General features: G+C 52.0%; 7 protein-coding genes across 7 annotated transcripts; 3 read left to right on the top strand and 4 right to left on the bottom strand.

Moving 5' to 3' along the window:
- Positions 1-360: 360 nt before the first annotated feature.
- On the top strand, positions 361-2159 carry GT037_008948 (subtilisin-like serine protease; the record flags this gene model as incomplete). Its single annotated transcript, XM_038933995.1, has 2 exons — positions 361-726; positions 921-2159. 2 exons carry the CDS (start codon positions 361-363, stop codon positions 2157-2159), a joined length of 1605 nt encoding a protein of 534 aa, XP_038783340.1.
- Positions 2160-2420: 261 nt separating this feature from the next.
- Positions 2421-3490, bottom strand: GT037_008949 (uncharacterized protein; the record flags this gene model as incomplete). The annotated part of the gene is made up of 3 exons (XM_038933996.1): positions 2421-3095; positions 3153-3288; positions 3447-3490. 3 exons carry the CDS (start codon positions 3488-3490, stop codon positions 2421-2423), a joined length of 855 nt encoding a protein of 284 aa, XP_038783341.1.
- Positions 3491-3718: 228 nt separating this feature from the next.
- Positions 3719-4639, top strand: GT037_008950 (uncharacterized protein; the record flags this gene model as incomplete). Its single annotated transcript, XM_038933997.1, has 3 exons — positions 3719-3765; positions 3814-3943; positions 3992-4639. The coding sequence occupies 3 exons, from the start codon at positions 3719-3721 to the stop codon at positions 4637-4639; spliced, it is 825 nt and encodes a 274-aa protein (XP_038783342.1).
- Positions 4640-4852: 213 nt separating this feature from the next.
- On the bottom strand, positions 4853-5894 carry GT037_008951 (uncharacterized protein; the record flags this gene model as incomplete). Its single annotated transcript, XM_038933998.1, has 3 exons — positions 4853-5524; positions 5668-5797; positions 5851-5894. 3 exons carry the CDS (start codon positions 5892-5894, stop codon positions 4853-4855), a joined length of 846 nt encoding a protein of 281 aa, XP_038783343.1.
- Positions 5895-7000: 1106 nt separating this feature from the next.
- On the top strand, positions 7001-9018 carry GT037_008952 (uncharacterized protein; the record flags this gene model as incomplete). The annotated part of the gene is made up of 5 exons (XM_038933999.1): positions 7001-7363; positions 7436-7871; positions 7930-8070; positions 8120-8376; positions 8425-9018. 5 exons carry the CDS (start codon positions 7001-7003, stop codon positions 9016-9018), a joined length of 1791 nt encoding a protein of 596 aa, XP_038783344.1.
- A 127-nt stretch (positions 9019-9145) lies between these two features.
- Positions 9146-11212, bottom strand: GT037_008953 (lysophospholipase-like protein; the record flags this gene model as incomplete). Its single annotated transcript, XM_038934000.1, has 1 exon — positions 9146-11212. The coding sequence occupies one exon, from the start codon at positions 11210-11212 to the stop codon at positions 9146-9148; it is 2067 nt and encodes a 688-aa protein (XP_038783345.1).
- Positions 11213-12331: 1119 nt separating this feature from the next.
- On the bottom strand, positions 12332-13422 carry GT037_008954 (uncharacterized protein; the record flags this gene model as incomplete). The annotated part of the gene is made up of 2 exons (XM_038934001.1): positions 12332-12370; positions 12421-13422. 2 exons carry the CDS (start codon positions 13420-13422, stop codon positions 12332-12334), a joined length of 1041 nt encoding a protein of 346 aa, XP_038783346.1.
- Positions 13423-14242: the final 820 nt, after the last annotated feature.

The raw sequence follows: 14242 nt of genomic DNA on the forward strand, positions 1-14242 counted from the left end.
CAACTCATCCAACCAAGCCCAACAGCTACGGGGCGCGTTCCTCGTTCGAATATCGTTGCCACGGACGCCCTGATACCAACCATGTATCATTCATCTGATACTCATGGCGCGTGCACTAGCTCACCCCAGCCTCACTCGCGCGGGCGCGGATAGGTCATGCGTCATCCACCTAGCGCGCCCGGGCCATGCACCTCGGTCCTGATAAGAAGCTCCCATCGCCATAGCTACCCCAGCTGCATCCCCATCTCTCCTCCACAACACACACCTCCCTCTCATCCCCCCGTCCTTCATCTATCAAGCTTCTTTCATCTCCCTTTTACGCTTGTCTTTCTAGTTCTCGCTGTGCGAGCTACCGCAATCATGAAGTACAGCCTGATCGCCGCGCTACCGGCTTTGGCCGCTGCGTCACCTACCTTCCAGGCAGAGACCATCCACAAGGGCTCAGCCCCAGTCTTGTCATCGACATCGGCCAAGGAGGTGCCCAACAGCTACATGGTCGTCTTCAAGAAGCACGTCAAGGATGCCTCCAAGCACCACGACTGGGTCCAGAGCGTCCACTCCAAGAACAATGAGGAGCGCATGGAGCTGCGAAAGCGCTCATCGCAATTCCCTGTTACCACTGAGGTCTTTGATGGTCTCAAGCACGTCTACGAGATGGCCGGCATGAAGGGCTACTCTGGTCACTTCGATGACGAGACCATCGAGGCCATCAGGAACCACCCCGATGTAAGTTTCATCTCCAGCTCCATCTATCCCAAAAGGCATTCGCTGCAATTCAGGTTACCACGAGCTGCGTGGCCTCGAAACACTGGCGGCCTTATCTCCGCAGGCAGCTCCGGCTCCGCACGCCATCGCAACCACACGTGACGCCATCTAGGTACTTTGTACCTGCATAAGACTTGGCGCTAACAACATGATAGGTCGACTACATCGAGCGCGACTCAGAGGTCCACACTCTCGGCCACGACGAACCAGAGATTGAGAAGAACTCCCCATGGGGTCTCGCTCGTATCTCGCACCGCGACTCCCTGAGCTTCGGCACCTGGAACAAGTACCTTTACGCCGCCGACGGTGGTGAGGGCGTCGACGTTTACGTCATCGACACTGGCACAAACACCAAGCACGTTGACTTTGAGGGTCGTGCCAAGTGGGGCAAGACCATCCCCAACGGCGATGCTGACGAGGATGGCAACGGCCACGGCACCCACTGCTCCGGCACTGTTGCTGGTAAGAAGTACGGTGTTGCCAAGAAGGCGCACGTCTACGCCGTCAAGGTGCTCCGCTCCAACGGCTCTGGCACCATGTCCGACGTCGTCAAGGGCGTCGAGTACGCTGCTAAGGCGCACTCTGAGACTGTCCAGGCCGCCAAGGACGGTAAGAAGAAGGGCTTCAAGGGTAGCGCTGCCAACATGAGCTTGGGAGGTGGCAAGTCCACCACCCTCGACCTCGCTGTCAACGCCGCTGTTGACGCTGGTATCCACTTTGCCGTTGCTGCCGGTAACGACAACGCCGACTCCTGCAACTACTCCCCAGCTGCTGCTGAGAACGCCGTCACCGTCGGTGCCTCCACCCTCCTTGACGAGCGTGCGTACTTCTCCAACTACGGAAAGTGCAACGACATCTTCGCCCCTGGTCTCAACATCCTTTCCACCTGGATCGGCTCTGAGCACGCCACCAACACCATCTCTGGTACCTCCATGGCCTCTCCTCACATTGCTGGTCTCCTTGCCTACATGCTGTCTCTCCAGCCTGCCAAGGACTCTGCCTACGCTGTCGCCGACATCACCCCCAAGAAGCTCAAGGCTAACCTTATCTCCGTCGCTACCGTCGGTGCTCTCTCTGACGTCCCAAGCAACACCAAGAACATCCTCGCCTGGAACGGTGGTGGCTCTTCCAACTACACTGAGATCGTTGAGAAGGGTGGCTACACTGTCAAGAAGGCTGCTGAGAAGAACGAGGAGGAGTCCGAGTTCCGCATCACCATCCCCTCTCTCTCCGAGATTGAGGATGACTTCGAGAAGGCTAAGGAGTCTGCTGGCCGCAACGCCCATCGCGTCGGAGGCAAGCTCCAGCACCTTGAGGCCGAGATCGAGGACTTCATCGCTGAGGAGATGGAGTCCATGTTTGAGAAGGTCAAGGAGCGCGTCGCTAGCCAGTAAATGTGACATGTAATGATCGTTAATATGAACCCAAGAGGGTCTACTGCTATATGGAATGGGATGGGTACGGTACTGGCGTTGGGTTCTTTACAAGGAGCATATTTCTCCTATCTCATTGGGCTCAAGTTGATGGACTGTACGTTATGGAATCATTCTTGACATGGAACGCAATGTGAGGTAGATTAGATATCTGGAATGGATCTAACTTTCCTCCGCCAATGTTTGCTCCTCCTATCTTGTGAACTCTGCCCTGACGTCGCCTTACGAAAGCTTGATGTGCGCCAGTGCAAAGCCTGCTTTGTCTTCAGCTATGTGTCGGAGGACCTTGAACATGAAGCTGGTGTGCTTGTTCAACGCCTTTGCGACAGCGGGCTTGTTGAGCAGCTCGACGTGCGACACCATTGTCTTAGAGATCATGTCTCGCAGACCAATGTCGCTGTCTGGTGTAGTGCTGAGAACGTGTTCTACTACTTGCGCGAAGCCTTCCTCATTCCACAATGACATGCAGACTGGAGAGAACTTTGTGCGTGCTAGCTCCTTGAGACCTGCCACATCGTATTTGTCGCCAATTGCGTACATCTTGGGGTGAAGGAGCAACAATTTCGGGTCGATCTTCTCTCCTTCCATGATCGGAGAGCAGGTACTGCATGTGAAGTTGCACTTTGAAATGCAGTTATCGCAGCGATGATGCGGGCAGACCCAAACGCTAGAATAATGACAACCCTGACCACATTGATGGGGAAATTTCAAGAGGAAGCCACAGCCACCGGGGCTGCGTTTCGATCGCAGGGCTATGGCAGCCTGTTTCTGCTTCCGTCTCTGCTCGCATTTCTCGTCGGAATCCGCTTCGTAATCGTTTTCATAGAGGTACTGAACGAGCAGTCGTACGATTTCCGGCTCGTCTTCAGATAGGTCGACTTTGCTTTCACTTGCTTCCTGTCATCACGTTAGCACTGATATGATACGCGTCTGCAGAGTTTGTAGTAGACGTACTTCGCCAATAGGCCGCGGAAACCTCTCGGCGCGCTTAAAAAAGCTAGAACGCTCGCAGACGATGTTCTTGTGAACGCGGTATGTGTCACTTCCGCATGTGATTGTGAAGTCAGAGTAATTGCCTGATGCTAACAACCTATGTGTTGGTTAGTACGAAGCTTGTTCTCACTGAAATGTACTGCTAATTACTAAAACATACCCTCAAGATATACACGGACTTCTACGCTACGACCCTAGCAGCAAAAGAGCTGTGTATACTTGTGGGGTACATTTTGGTAATGAGCTTGTACTTACTCCTTCATCATCACCACATGAGCGTTCGGCACTGGGGTAGCCATCGCAGTAGGTGTTCCCGATACAACGTTGGAGTTGGAAAAGAGGATGTGTCAGTGTAGCTGGGAAACGGCTTAAGAAGGTTCGTGTCGCGCAACTCACCTTCACTTCTGACCTCACCCAATGCTCACGTCCGTGCTTTCTTCTCGTCTATTCCATATTTGTACGCATATATTTCGTCAAAACAACACTCGCCACAGCCAGTGATATATCGTTCCTCGATCAACGACAACATGGCGGAAGAACAGGCGCGCGAAGAGCTCTTGGGCACGTTCAAGAGGTAATACCATCATACCATTCATCCATTCAAATACTAACATCCTCACAGTTTGCTCGAATCTGGCGATTACTCTGACTTTGTCATCACCTGTGGAACCGACACCTACAACGTTCACAAGAGTGTGGTTTGTACTCGGTCGGGGTTCTTTAAGGGCGCGGAGAGATTCACTGCTGGACAAGTAAGCTACACGTAGCTTGAGGACCGTGATATAATAATCATTCAATAGGAAGCTGCGACTGCCAAGGCCGATCTCTCAGAAGACGAGCCAGAGATCGTGAAGCTACTTTTGCAGTACCTGTACGAAGGCGAATACGACGTCAAGCTTGTTGACATCAAGCTCGTCAATATGGCACACTCGACCCGGCCAGTGGTACGCGGCAACATCTTGAGCCCCTGTCACTACTCCTTTCCGCACACTTGCCAACCTTACTGCTTTGACGACGATTATGCTTGGGTTTGCCAACATCACCAATGCTGCTCCCAGAACTGCTGTGTCAATTTCGTGTGCACTCAGTGCTGCCCTGACTGGATTCCTCCGCCAAAGGGCGCAGACGCATCGCAACTCCTTCTCAGTGCGAAGATGTACGAAATCGGCGACAAGTACGACGTACTTGGACTCAAACAGCTCGCTCTTTCCAAGTTCTCTCTCGCATGTGAGAAGTACTGGGAGAGTCAGCAGTTTGCCCCTGCCGCTCATTATGCTTTCTCCACAACACCAGAGAGCGACAAAGGCCTCCGAGACATCGTCATCAAAACCATCGCAGACCACATGAAGATGCTTAATTCACCGGCGGTGGAGGCGCTACTCAACGAGTTCAATGGCCTGGCTATGGGCGTGCTCAAGATACGCGCGAAGGACTTGGGGTTGATCTAGACTTCTGGCGAGCTCTGCGGATCTCACACCATGGAGGGGGATTGGCTGTCAGATAGTATACGGAAAGCAAGAATTGGGGCACAGCATCTGCCGCTTGTTTAGACTATTTTACACCATTTGAATGTATCCTAAGTCTATACACAGGCAGTTGTTCATGAATCTTGCAACATAACTTACCACGTATACCTCCAGAGCGACCTATCGCAAAGCGATTCAAGATGCAGTCTTGGCCTTGGGCTCCAAGCCCCCGAGCTCTTCAGCCTGCTTTCTGAGAACACTGTACATAAGATCAGGATGCTTGTGGAGCAAAGTGACGATACTTGGTACGTTGAGCAGTTTGATGTGTGATCTTATCGTCTGACAAAGCACTTTTCGCAAGCCAGTATCACTCTCAGGTGTTGAGATGAGCGCGTGCTCAGCTGCTATGGCGAACTGCTCAGTGTCCCAGAAGGCCGCACATGAGCGAGAGAACTTCTCCTGGGCCAGGTATCTTAGTCCGGTGACGTCGTATTTATCCGCAAGCTCATACATCATCGCATGAAGAAGAAGCTGGTCGGCATCGCTGTCAGGTGGTAGGGGCCTCGTGCAGACTTTGCAGACGAAGTTGACGCACTTGTCTCCGCAACTTGTTGGTGTACAATGATGATGATGACATACTTTATAGCCGGAGTCTAGGCAATGAGGCTTGCAGCATGTGTGAGGGAAGCTGTAGTGGTAATCGTGTCTTCTTAGCACCGTCAGTTTTGGCTTGCCTGCCTCATTGAGATCATAACGATCAAGACTAGGGATCTGCGGATCGTATTCGCTCTCGTAGAAGAACTGGATCAAGAGCTTCACAGCTTGCGGATCGTCCTCGGGTAAATGTATTCCGCCCTCTGTGGCTTCCTGTATCCAATCCAGTCAGCGAATGTGCATACTGACACCAGGGGTAGCCGTGATTCACGCGCAATTCTGTCACCTAGCAATGCAACTTGGAGCGCACAGGAAATCTTATCATTCCTAGCGCTGATACTTGCAAGCTGACGTACCTTGCATACGGGGAACTTCTCGGCCTTGCTGAAGAAAGATGACTGAGAGCATACGATAGCTTTATGCACTTTGTAAGTATCTGGTCCGCAGGTGATGATTAGATCTGAGTATTCGCCCGACAAAGATAGACTGACAGTATGTGTTAGCGGGAAGCAGCGATCGCTACTAGGAGATAGACTTACGCCTTTATTCGACTCCTGAACTCTTTGCGCGCCCAGTCTGCCATGCCGTCGTTGATATCCGTTAGCTTTAGTGAGTGTCACCTTTCTTCTTCTCTGAAGAGAGTGCGAACAGAGAAAGGTAATCAGACGAGAGCAAAACAACAACTCAAAGCTCGAACAAGATCAGAAGTGAAGAAAACCTATCCTAGAGGTACCAGGTACGTGTTACGTTTATCTGTGTCTTAAATATGTCGAATACTTCTGGTCTATTGTTTACATAGCCATATACGGAGAGAAGCGAACCTCCTTTGTATCATGTTAGCGCGCGCTTTGCGATGCTGCTCAGCTCGCTCGAGAAAGACGCTCATCGCTCTACCATCCTTCGAGAACCGCCGATACGTGTTATTAATGCAGGTAGGTGATGGAACATAACTTCAACATGCTTACACGATTATAGATGTCTGTACTATGGTGTTTCGCGCATGTGCCTTGTTACTTGGAAGAGAAACGGACGATGGAGAGGATGGTGGCGTTAGCGCCACCGCGTCATGTCAGCTCCCTTCCCTTCCTCCAGGGTCGCGCCAAGTTTATCTACGCGTCGCGATACGGTCCGCAGGTTGACGCCGGACGCCCAACCACCCTGCAACAAGGCAAGCCGCCTTATTGTCACCATCTCTTGCAAGGCTGAGTACTATCTGCAAGGCTTGCACCACGGGAAACTGGGACGAGCTAAGACTGATGCCTACCATACGCGATGCACAGCTTGTAGGACCGCCACTACAACAACGCCAACATCACCCACCATTACCACGATGCGGAAACTCATCCACAAAATTCAAGCAGATCTGCTTCCTTGGCTGTAATCCATAAACTGGTGGCCTTGCATATTTACGCCACTCGATCGGCGACGTTGGGTGGTAGCTAGTATGCTGTAAACTTCGAAACTGGCCCCCAATTCGAGGGGGCGGTGCTACAGCCAGCACAAAAGCGAATTCGCGATTTACGCCCGGTATCCCCGCCTTTTACTGGCTTGAGGGTGGCGTGCAGTCTTTCACGTATCTCTATCGTGTTCCTGCTTTCCTCGTTGCTAACGGCTTCCTGCTTGTATCGCATGCACAACCGGGTGCGTGATGGTTTGCGAAAGTTGCGTGTTCACTCTTCCGCTCTCACGATGATACCGAAACTATCCCAGTTCTCATCCACTTTCAGCACAGCACCCTCACACTTTACAACATTCTGGCGCGAACCGCATCGACAAGCGGCCAAGGACATCCGTAAAAGATGGCGGCGCTGTGCACTTTGGATACTTCTCGCAGCATGGCTTGCACTCTTGTTGTTTGCCTTTGCTGTACTAATAGCGCCAACTTCCAGCGTTGATTCTGGATCTCAACCAGCTTGTTTACCCGACGATTCTTTTGCGCTGGACCCATCAAAGTTTCGATTCTTCAGCAAATCTGGCTTCTTCCAGATTACATTGGGATTTGGGCATATGAACTTCACAGAGGTGAAAACTATAGACATTGCCTGGGACATCGTGAGTTGAGGCACACTGTAGCCTGTCTTTACTCTTTTTTCCAGACATGTGAGAAAGCTGACTTTTACAAAGCTAGTCGGTCGCGGTGGGCAAGCTCTCGTCGCGTATATCTCCTGGCGCGTCTTCGCCCAGTATGTTACAACATCCATGGAAGTCACGCCTGTCACGTTTGGGACATATCGAACGATCTTTCTCCCGAACGGCGGCCTTCTCGTTTCTACTCTGTGTATGATCCGTGATTTCGTGAGACGTCACGGGCTACATTCGAAGATAGCCATGGTCTTCATGGTATGCACCATGACTTTCACCTTCGTGTACCCGACCATCGCCAGTGCAATGACGGGTTATAGCGCGAACGTTGATGCTTTTATCCAAACAACAGGGGGTGAATACGTTCCATTCAACGCATTCAGCTTCGCATACTTTGTCATCCATGACGGTTCGCGGATCGGTTTAGAAGACGATCATATTGCACTAGATAAAGATCCTGAAAAGAGTAATTACCAGTGTAAGTGAGCTGAGCGGAACATTAAGTGGCGTTATCTAGTCTGACCTGTCTTACACAGACCTAAACAGGTTTGAACCAGTGATTCCGTCGCTCGGCTTGCTTGATGGGAGGTTCGGCACGTGCCATTACAATCGGAGTTCGAGTATCGACAGGGAGTTTAGAAGTACGACCTGTGAGTTGCAGCGCAACGTATCTAGGTGTAAGCTACATCATATAGAATCAAGTGGCCATTGCTGATTTCCACGCAGATGCTGCAGAATATGGCTTCAACAGAGGAGACAAGATAAATTCTACCTTTGGAGGACAACTTCTGCCGCCGCCTACACTTAACATCTCAGCGCCATCTCTGGTTAGGACCACGGAGTATGAAGACTATCCTTATGCTTCTTACGAAGACCGCTTGTTTAGAGTCACTAACGACCCATCGCAAATGCTATGGGCATACGATAACAAGACGTACGATTTCAATTACCTACAAGGGAATGGAAAGTGTCAGGCTGCACTGGTATGTCTGTTGTCACTCGGGTCTTCATTCTCTAGCTGAACCGTATAGGACTACAAATGGGGATTCTCATACATCCAACTATTCATTATGGTGATCTTCCACATAGTTTGGACTCTTGGACTTTTCACCATGTGGATCAGAGCCTGCATGGTTATGAAGAAACGAGGGCGGGGCAGAGAAGACGTCGCAGGAGAAAACAAAGCTGTCTTTGAACTTGCAGCCGCGATGCGAGAGCAAATGAACGAACCTACAAAAGAAGAAGGCGATGATGTGTCTGCATTGACCGAAGCAAAGCTACGACGACGCATTACGAAAGACCTACGTGGAGGATCCATCTCATACACTACTCCATTACTTCCCAACGGGGAGAGCGGCGAGAAGTGGAATGCCACAGCTTGGATGAAGAGCCATAAGTTGAGCATCATTGCGATGATCGTATGCGTTGTGGCGATGATGATCAATGTGTTTGTTTGGATACCGGACGACACCGGTACCATCGCCCTACTTCCATTACCCACCGTGTTGATCGCCGCTTTGTACATCGGGTCAACCAGGGCAAGTCGCGTCGTTTTGTTTGCCTGGATCTTCATCCTTGTCGTCATCCCGATGCAGATTACTGTATCTATAGCTACAGCAAAGTAGTATCAAGATATTGAGGTTTTCGTTGATTGAATCGGTCTCTCATTATTAATTCTGCTAGGCTCTGGAATATGATCACATCAAGTTCCTAGAATACGTGATTCCTTGTCTCTGTCAATCACCATGCACCTCATGTCAAGATCCGCGGACTATCTATCCGCACCGGCGCACTCCCAAAAACAGGCTCCAACCTCACGCCGCCAAAACTCCAGCCATCAACAAAGACGCCCTCTTCAAACCTCTTACTAACGATAAACCCCAGCGCCCCATCCAACCCTACACTAACCTCGATATCCCCCTCAATCTCCACCCACCCTTTCCCCTTGAACTCTTCATACCGCTTCGACCCCACCCTTACCCTCACAGCATCCGGATGCAACAACACACTGCCTACATCCGGCGTAATCTTGACATCAACATACCGTTGCGAGAACGTATTCGGATCAAACGGTTTCCCAACGCTAAAGACGAGATCCCGAGGCGGTGTATACGAACTGCTGTGAAACGAGACGAGGAACTGGACCTTGTATTTCCCCTGCGGAATCCCCGTCTTGATCGTCCGGAGGCAAACATTATCAGCCTTGATACACTGATACACTGCCGCTTCCTCGCGTCGCCCATCGTGATCCAGATCCTCGGCAACAGGGTAAACCCGCTTCAACCTCCCCGTCTCATTATCAATCGCAAGACCGCTTTCCCCACTCGGCGATAAATCACGGTATTGTGACATCTTCGGTAGGTCTTCTAGATGCGGGCTTACACCAAGTGGCATCCCCGTTTTAAAATCCACCTGCGCGAGTTGAAACGACGAATCCATTAAACCACGTCCCGTCATTCCAAGCCGGAAGTGACTAGCGCTGATTTCGAATCTGGGCGGGAGCGCCGAGAGTTTCGCCATGCGTTGACCAAAGTCCTTGGCCGACCGGATTTGCTCGCCATCGTTCATGTAGAGTTCGGTTAGGGACGCCATTTCATCTTCCTTCATCCACTGCTCTAGACTGACGTCTGCGAGCCCGCGATCAACGTCGAAGCGGAAGTACTTTGTGTCGCTGTTGTTGTACATGCGCTTCATTTCGTTGTCGACGCGGGCGGTAGATGTGGCCATTCCGGTAAGGGCGCTTGCAATGGAAATGTCTGTTCCGAGGCCGAAGGGCAGCCAGGATGCCATTTTCTTTACGCTGGGTATGGATTGTAGACCTGTTCCTACGGAGACTATGACGCCGATTGAGCGGCCTTCCCAAAGGGCTTTTGCTGCATAGTCGACTTCTGCGCAGGGGTTGTTGAAGCCTACGCCACCATCTAGATAGGTGACTTTTGGTGTGCCGAATTGCATTTCCTCGAAGAAGGTTGGTGCTGCAGAGGTGGCGCGAAGGGCTTCCCAGATACGGGTCGTTCGGTCGTTGGGGTCGTATGTTGAGAGAATTCTGGGGAGACCTAGAGCATTCTTGAGAGACGTGAGGACAAAACCGCGGCAGCCTTTTGCGTTTGCTTTTCTGTGGACAGATTGCCGGTGGTGCAGTTTCCAGGTTGCGCTTCGCATCGGTTTTCTAGGACCAAATGGACTGTCGCTGTACAATGTTGACGGAGCTATGGTGCTATCCATGCTATCGGGGGGTCCGGAGGCTAGCGAGCATTCTGAGTTCTTGAGTGTGGCTACTGGGCTCTCTGTGATGAGGGGGGCTGGTGCTGCGTCTGCCCAGATGCTGTCCCTGGGTAAATCATTCGCTTCGTCCACCTCTTCAAACAGTGCTTCGTCCCACATGAGTTCGTTTGGATCGAAACCTAGATCTTTCAGTGCAGTCTTGATGGCGTTTGCAAGGACGGTGCCTGAGAAGCGACTGGCTCCTGTTGGGATCTTCATGCCAAAGGCCTTGAGCGATCTGTCGTGCTTGAATATCTGCTCGGCTAGTTTACTGTACACCGCAATACAGTCTTTGCAGTTGAGTCGTAACCGCGAAAGCATGATAGCTATGATTCCACCCGTCGACGTTCCGCCAATAAGATCGAAGTAGTCACATGGTTTGAGCGGTTCGTGGTCGTTCATTGCTCTCCTTCCTAGTCTCTTCTCCTCCAAAGCTATATTCTCCATTAGGTTCTCAAGTACCAGCAACGACGATAGTCCTCGTACACCCCCTCCGTCCAACGATAGCAGGCGTAACGGCGCATTTGGATTTCTTTCGGGGTTCGAAAAATCCATGGTGTTTAGGCGCCCAAACGGGCGGGTCGTGTGTTCGGGTGAGTTCTAGGTGTCGATTGGGAAGTATACGTATGCGTCGTGGCGGATCGTAGGATGTTTGTTTGCGAGTGTAGGTTGTATCGAGGGTGTAACCGAGTCGAACTTCTAAATCTACCTCCGACTCATAAGCATCAACTGCCACGAGGCGGCCTCTCCTAGGTTGATAGTATTCCAGTGGCGACGACACGAAGTGAGTCAGGTGTGCAAGACGTATGCAGAGTGGAAAGGTTGCCTACAAGGCTGCGCTACGGGCCAAATTCTATATGTCGTATGAAACAAATGACGCGCCAGACAAGGCGGAATCTCGAAATACCACCAAACCCTAGAAGCCGGGACCAAGCGTCCTATAAGTCTTGTGCCACACCCCACACATACTACAGTACTATGTGCTGTACGGCGTCAATGCGTACATGAAGATACTCGAAGCGTATGGGTTTCGGGGGCCATCTTACGCGCCTGCTTACCTTGTGTGGCTAGGTCAGGCCCACCTTTGTACAGAATAAGGCTACGCGCTGCGCCACTACGGATATGCGGCGCAGGCGGTCTGGATATAGCACAATGTACATTCGAACATTTCGACCCTGAATTTCGATAACAGCATCGGCGACAAGGAGTAGAATCAACCTAGCGAGATAGGTATCATGTGGCGGGTGCAGCGGGAAAAGTAGGCAGCTAAGGCTGTAATGTGTCAGAAGCGTCAACCAATCACTGGCGCTGCGTGATGGGGCTGATCGGCGTAGCTGTGACTTTCAAAGGTCAGCTGCCAGGCGGGGGTGATGTAAGCTCTGCATGAACGAAAGCCGCGCTGAGGCTCCGCAATAACGACATGTGCGCACCTCGATCGCTCTGAGACGTCGATGAATGTGTTGGAAATGCAAACCAGGGCTGAGAGGCCCTGTGCTCTATTAGATTACATGTGTGTACCAATATGCTGAATGCAAGCGACCGTGTAAAGCAGATCGGTTACCCAAATGCGTCGAATTGCGCCCAAATATTCAAACCCTGGGTATTATGATCAAATGCCCGGTGACGCCGTGGATGCCTTCATGTTCAAGTCGTTAAAATCGTTATTCGTAGTCGTTAAAGTCGCTCAGCAGAGAATAGTCCGCCGGTCATTAACTGAGTACGTTAGCGGACGAAGTAGGCAGTAGTGCGCGACGATGACTTACGGATAGTTTGTTGCGGTATTGTTCCCAATGTTGGTCGTATTCCTTTTGCAACATTGCATCTGACTCCTTGGCTCGAAGAGTGCGCAGAGTCTCCATGCGAGGGCTGTCCTTCCTCCTCAACTTTTGTCTAGGGACATAGATCGGCGAAGGCGAGGGCTTGATAGTCCAATGAGAAGGCGCGAAATAACTTAGCGAGCGTGCGTGTGTTGTTGGCGAACCGGGTGGTGACGTGGCGGGTGTTGAGGGGCTCGATGCACAGAAAGAGGCCGAGTCGGAGAAGACAGATGGCGATGGCGACGAAGCTACTGAGCTGTTGCTGTTGGAGATGACAGGTGACAGGACTATCGGCGATACGGGGTCCGCAGGAGTGAAGCGGGTAGGACCGGGTCGTCGCACACTGCCCTTGCCAGAAAGGGGCGATGGCCTTTTGATGTCGACAACACGAACACCTGGGTACCTCTGTGGAGTTGCAAAGGGCGCCTTGCTGGAGTTGCTTTTGGGGTTGGGAGTGATCTTGGTGTTGGGATCCTTTCGTGCCAGTGCTGGTGACGTGGGTTCCTTGGGGGAGGTGTGGGTCGGTGCGGAGGGTGGCGCGTCCTCTCTGCGCGAAAGCGGTGATGGCTTTCTTTCGGCGGCGACAGCACGACGCACTTTGGATGGGAGCGTATTCCTCCTGCCGAACAACGGTGTCGGACTCTTGACAATATCGTCGGGGTTGAATTGGAAGGGTTCGGATGGGCGAGACGGTAGCGATGGCCGTGTTGATTTCGAGGGCAGCGAGTTGCTTCTGTTGAAGAGCGGCTTGGGGGACAGTTCAGTCTGTCCTCCAAAGTGGAACATGGCCGGTCCTTTCATCTCCATCTCGGACTTGTGTGCTGGCGTTGTGGGGAGCGATTTGTTGTACTGTTTGACGACGCGGTTTGGATGGCGTCGCGGAACCGGAGGTGTTTCGCATAGCGTTAATGTCTCTTCAAACAAGACGTCGAGGTCGTCTTCTGCCATCTTCCTTTTCATAATAAACGCGACGGCAGTGCGAAGCGAAGAGGGATATGTAGGTGGGTGGGCGTACTCAAGCGAGACGGGTGTCTAATCCTGACACGAAGCTGAGGGTTCCATGGGAATATTAAGCAGGAAAGGTGGGATCACCCGCCTCCTCTACTAAATCCATTAGTCGGTCAAGTCCTTGTTTACAGGCGGAACAGGCGAGCCAGCGCTAGACGTCATTGGACAAGACGCTGGCGCTGCAAGTTGCGGTAAGTCTGGCTGGACGCGATCGAAGGTTTGCCAGCGTGGCTAGGACCCATAACCCTGCATCCTCATTTTAAATGCCCCACGGGACGGGCGATCACGCGCAAGTCCCAACAGCTTTCCTCAGGTGAGGACATGCAAGTAATTCGAGATGCGCACGAGAGTGGGTTGGCGCTGATGGGCTGATGGAGCTGTGGAGTTGAGGAGGGTAAGCATTGAAATCTCTCGTACCTGACGAAACTCGTCATCGATCCAAGGCCGGCAAGTCGGGCGCTAGGAACCAGGCCCGGCAACGCCTTCCCTAGGAGTGTACCTTGGGATCGAGATTCTTGGTAGTCAACCGTCTTCAACGTCAGGGGTCATGTCATACCACATGCATCGCTCGCCATGACGGATGGCAGCGAGGTGCAAGTTGAGCCCAGTTGAGGTCATCTCTATGAGCTACTTCCGGGTCTGACGGAGCAACAGAGCATGTTACGTAGTGTCACCACACTGTGCTTGAAGCGCAAGCTGACAGGTCTCGACCACCATGCAAGCTTCAGCATAGCAAGGGTATGATGGTGTTATGGTCTCA

This window comes from Alternaria burnsii (genome assembly GCF_013036055.1).
Source record: "Alternaria burnsii strain CBS107.38 chromosome Unknown 697, whole genome shotgun sequence".
In the NCBI taxonomy this organism is placed as follows: domain Eukaryota; kingdom Fungi; phylum Ascomycota; class Dothideomycetes; order Pleosporales; family Pleosporaceae; genus Alternaria; species Alternaria burnsii.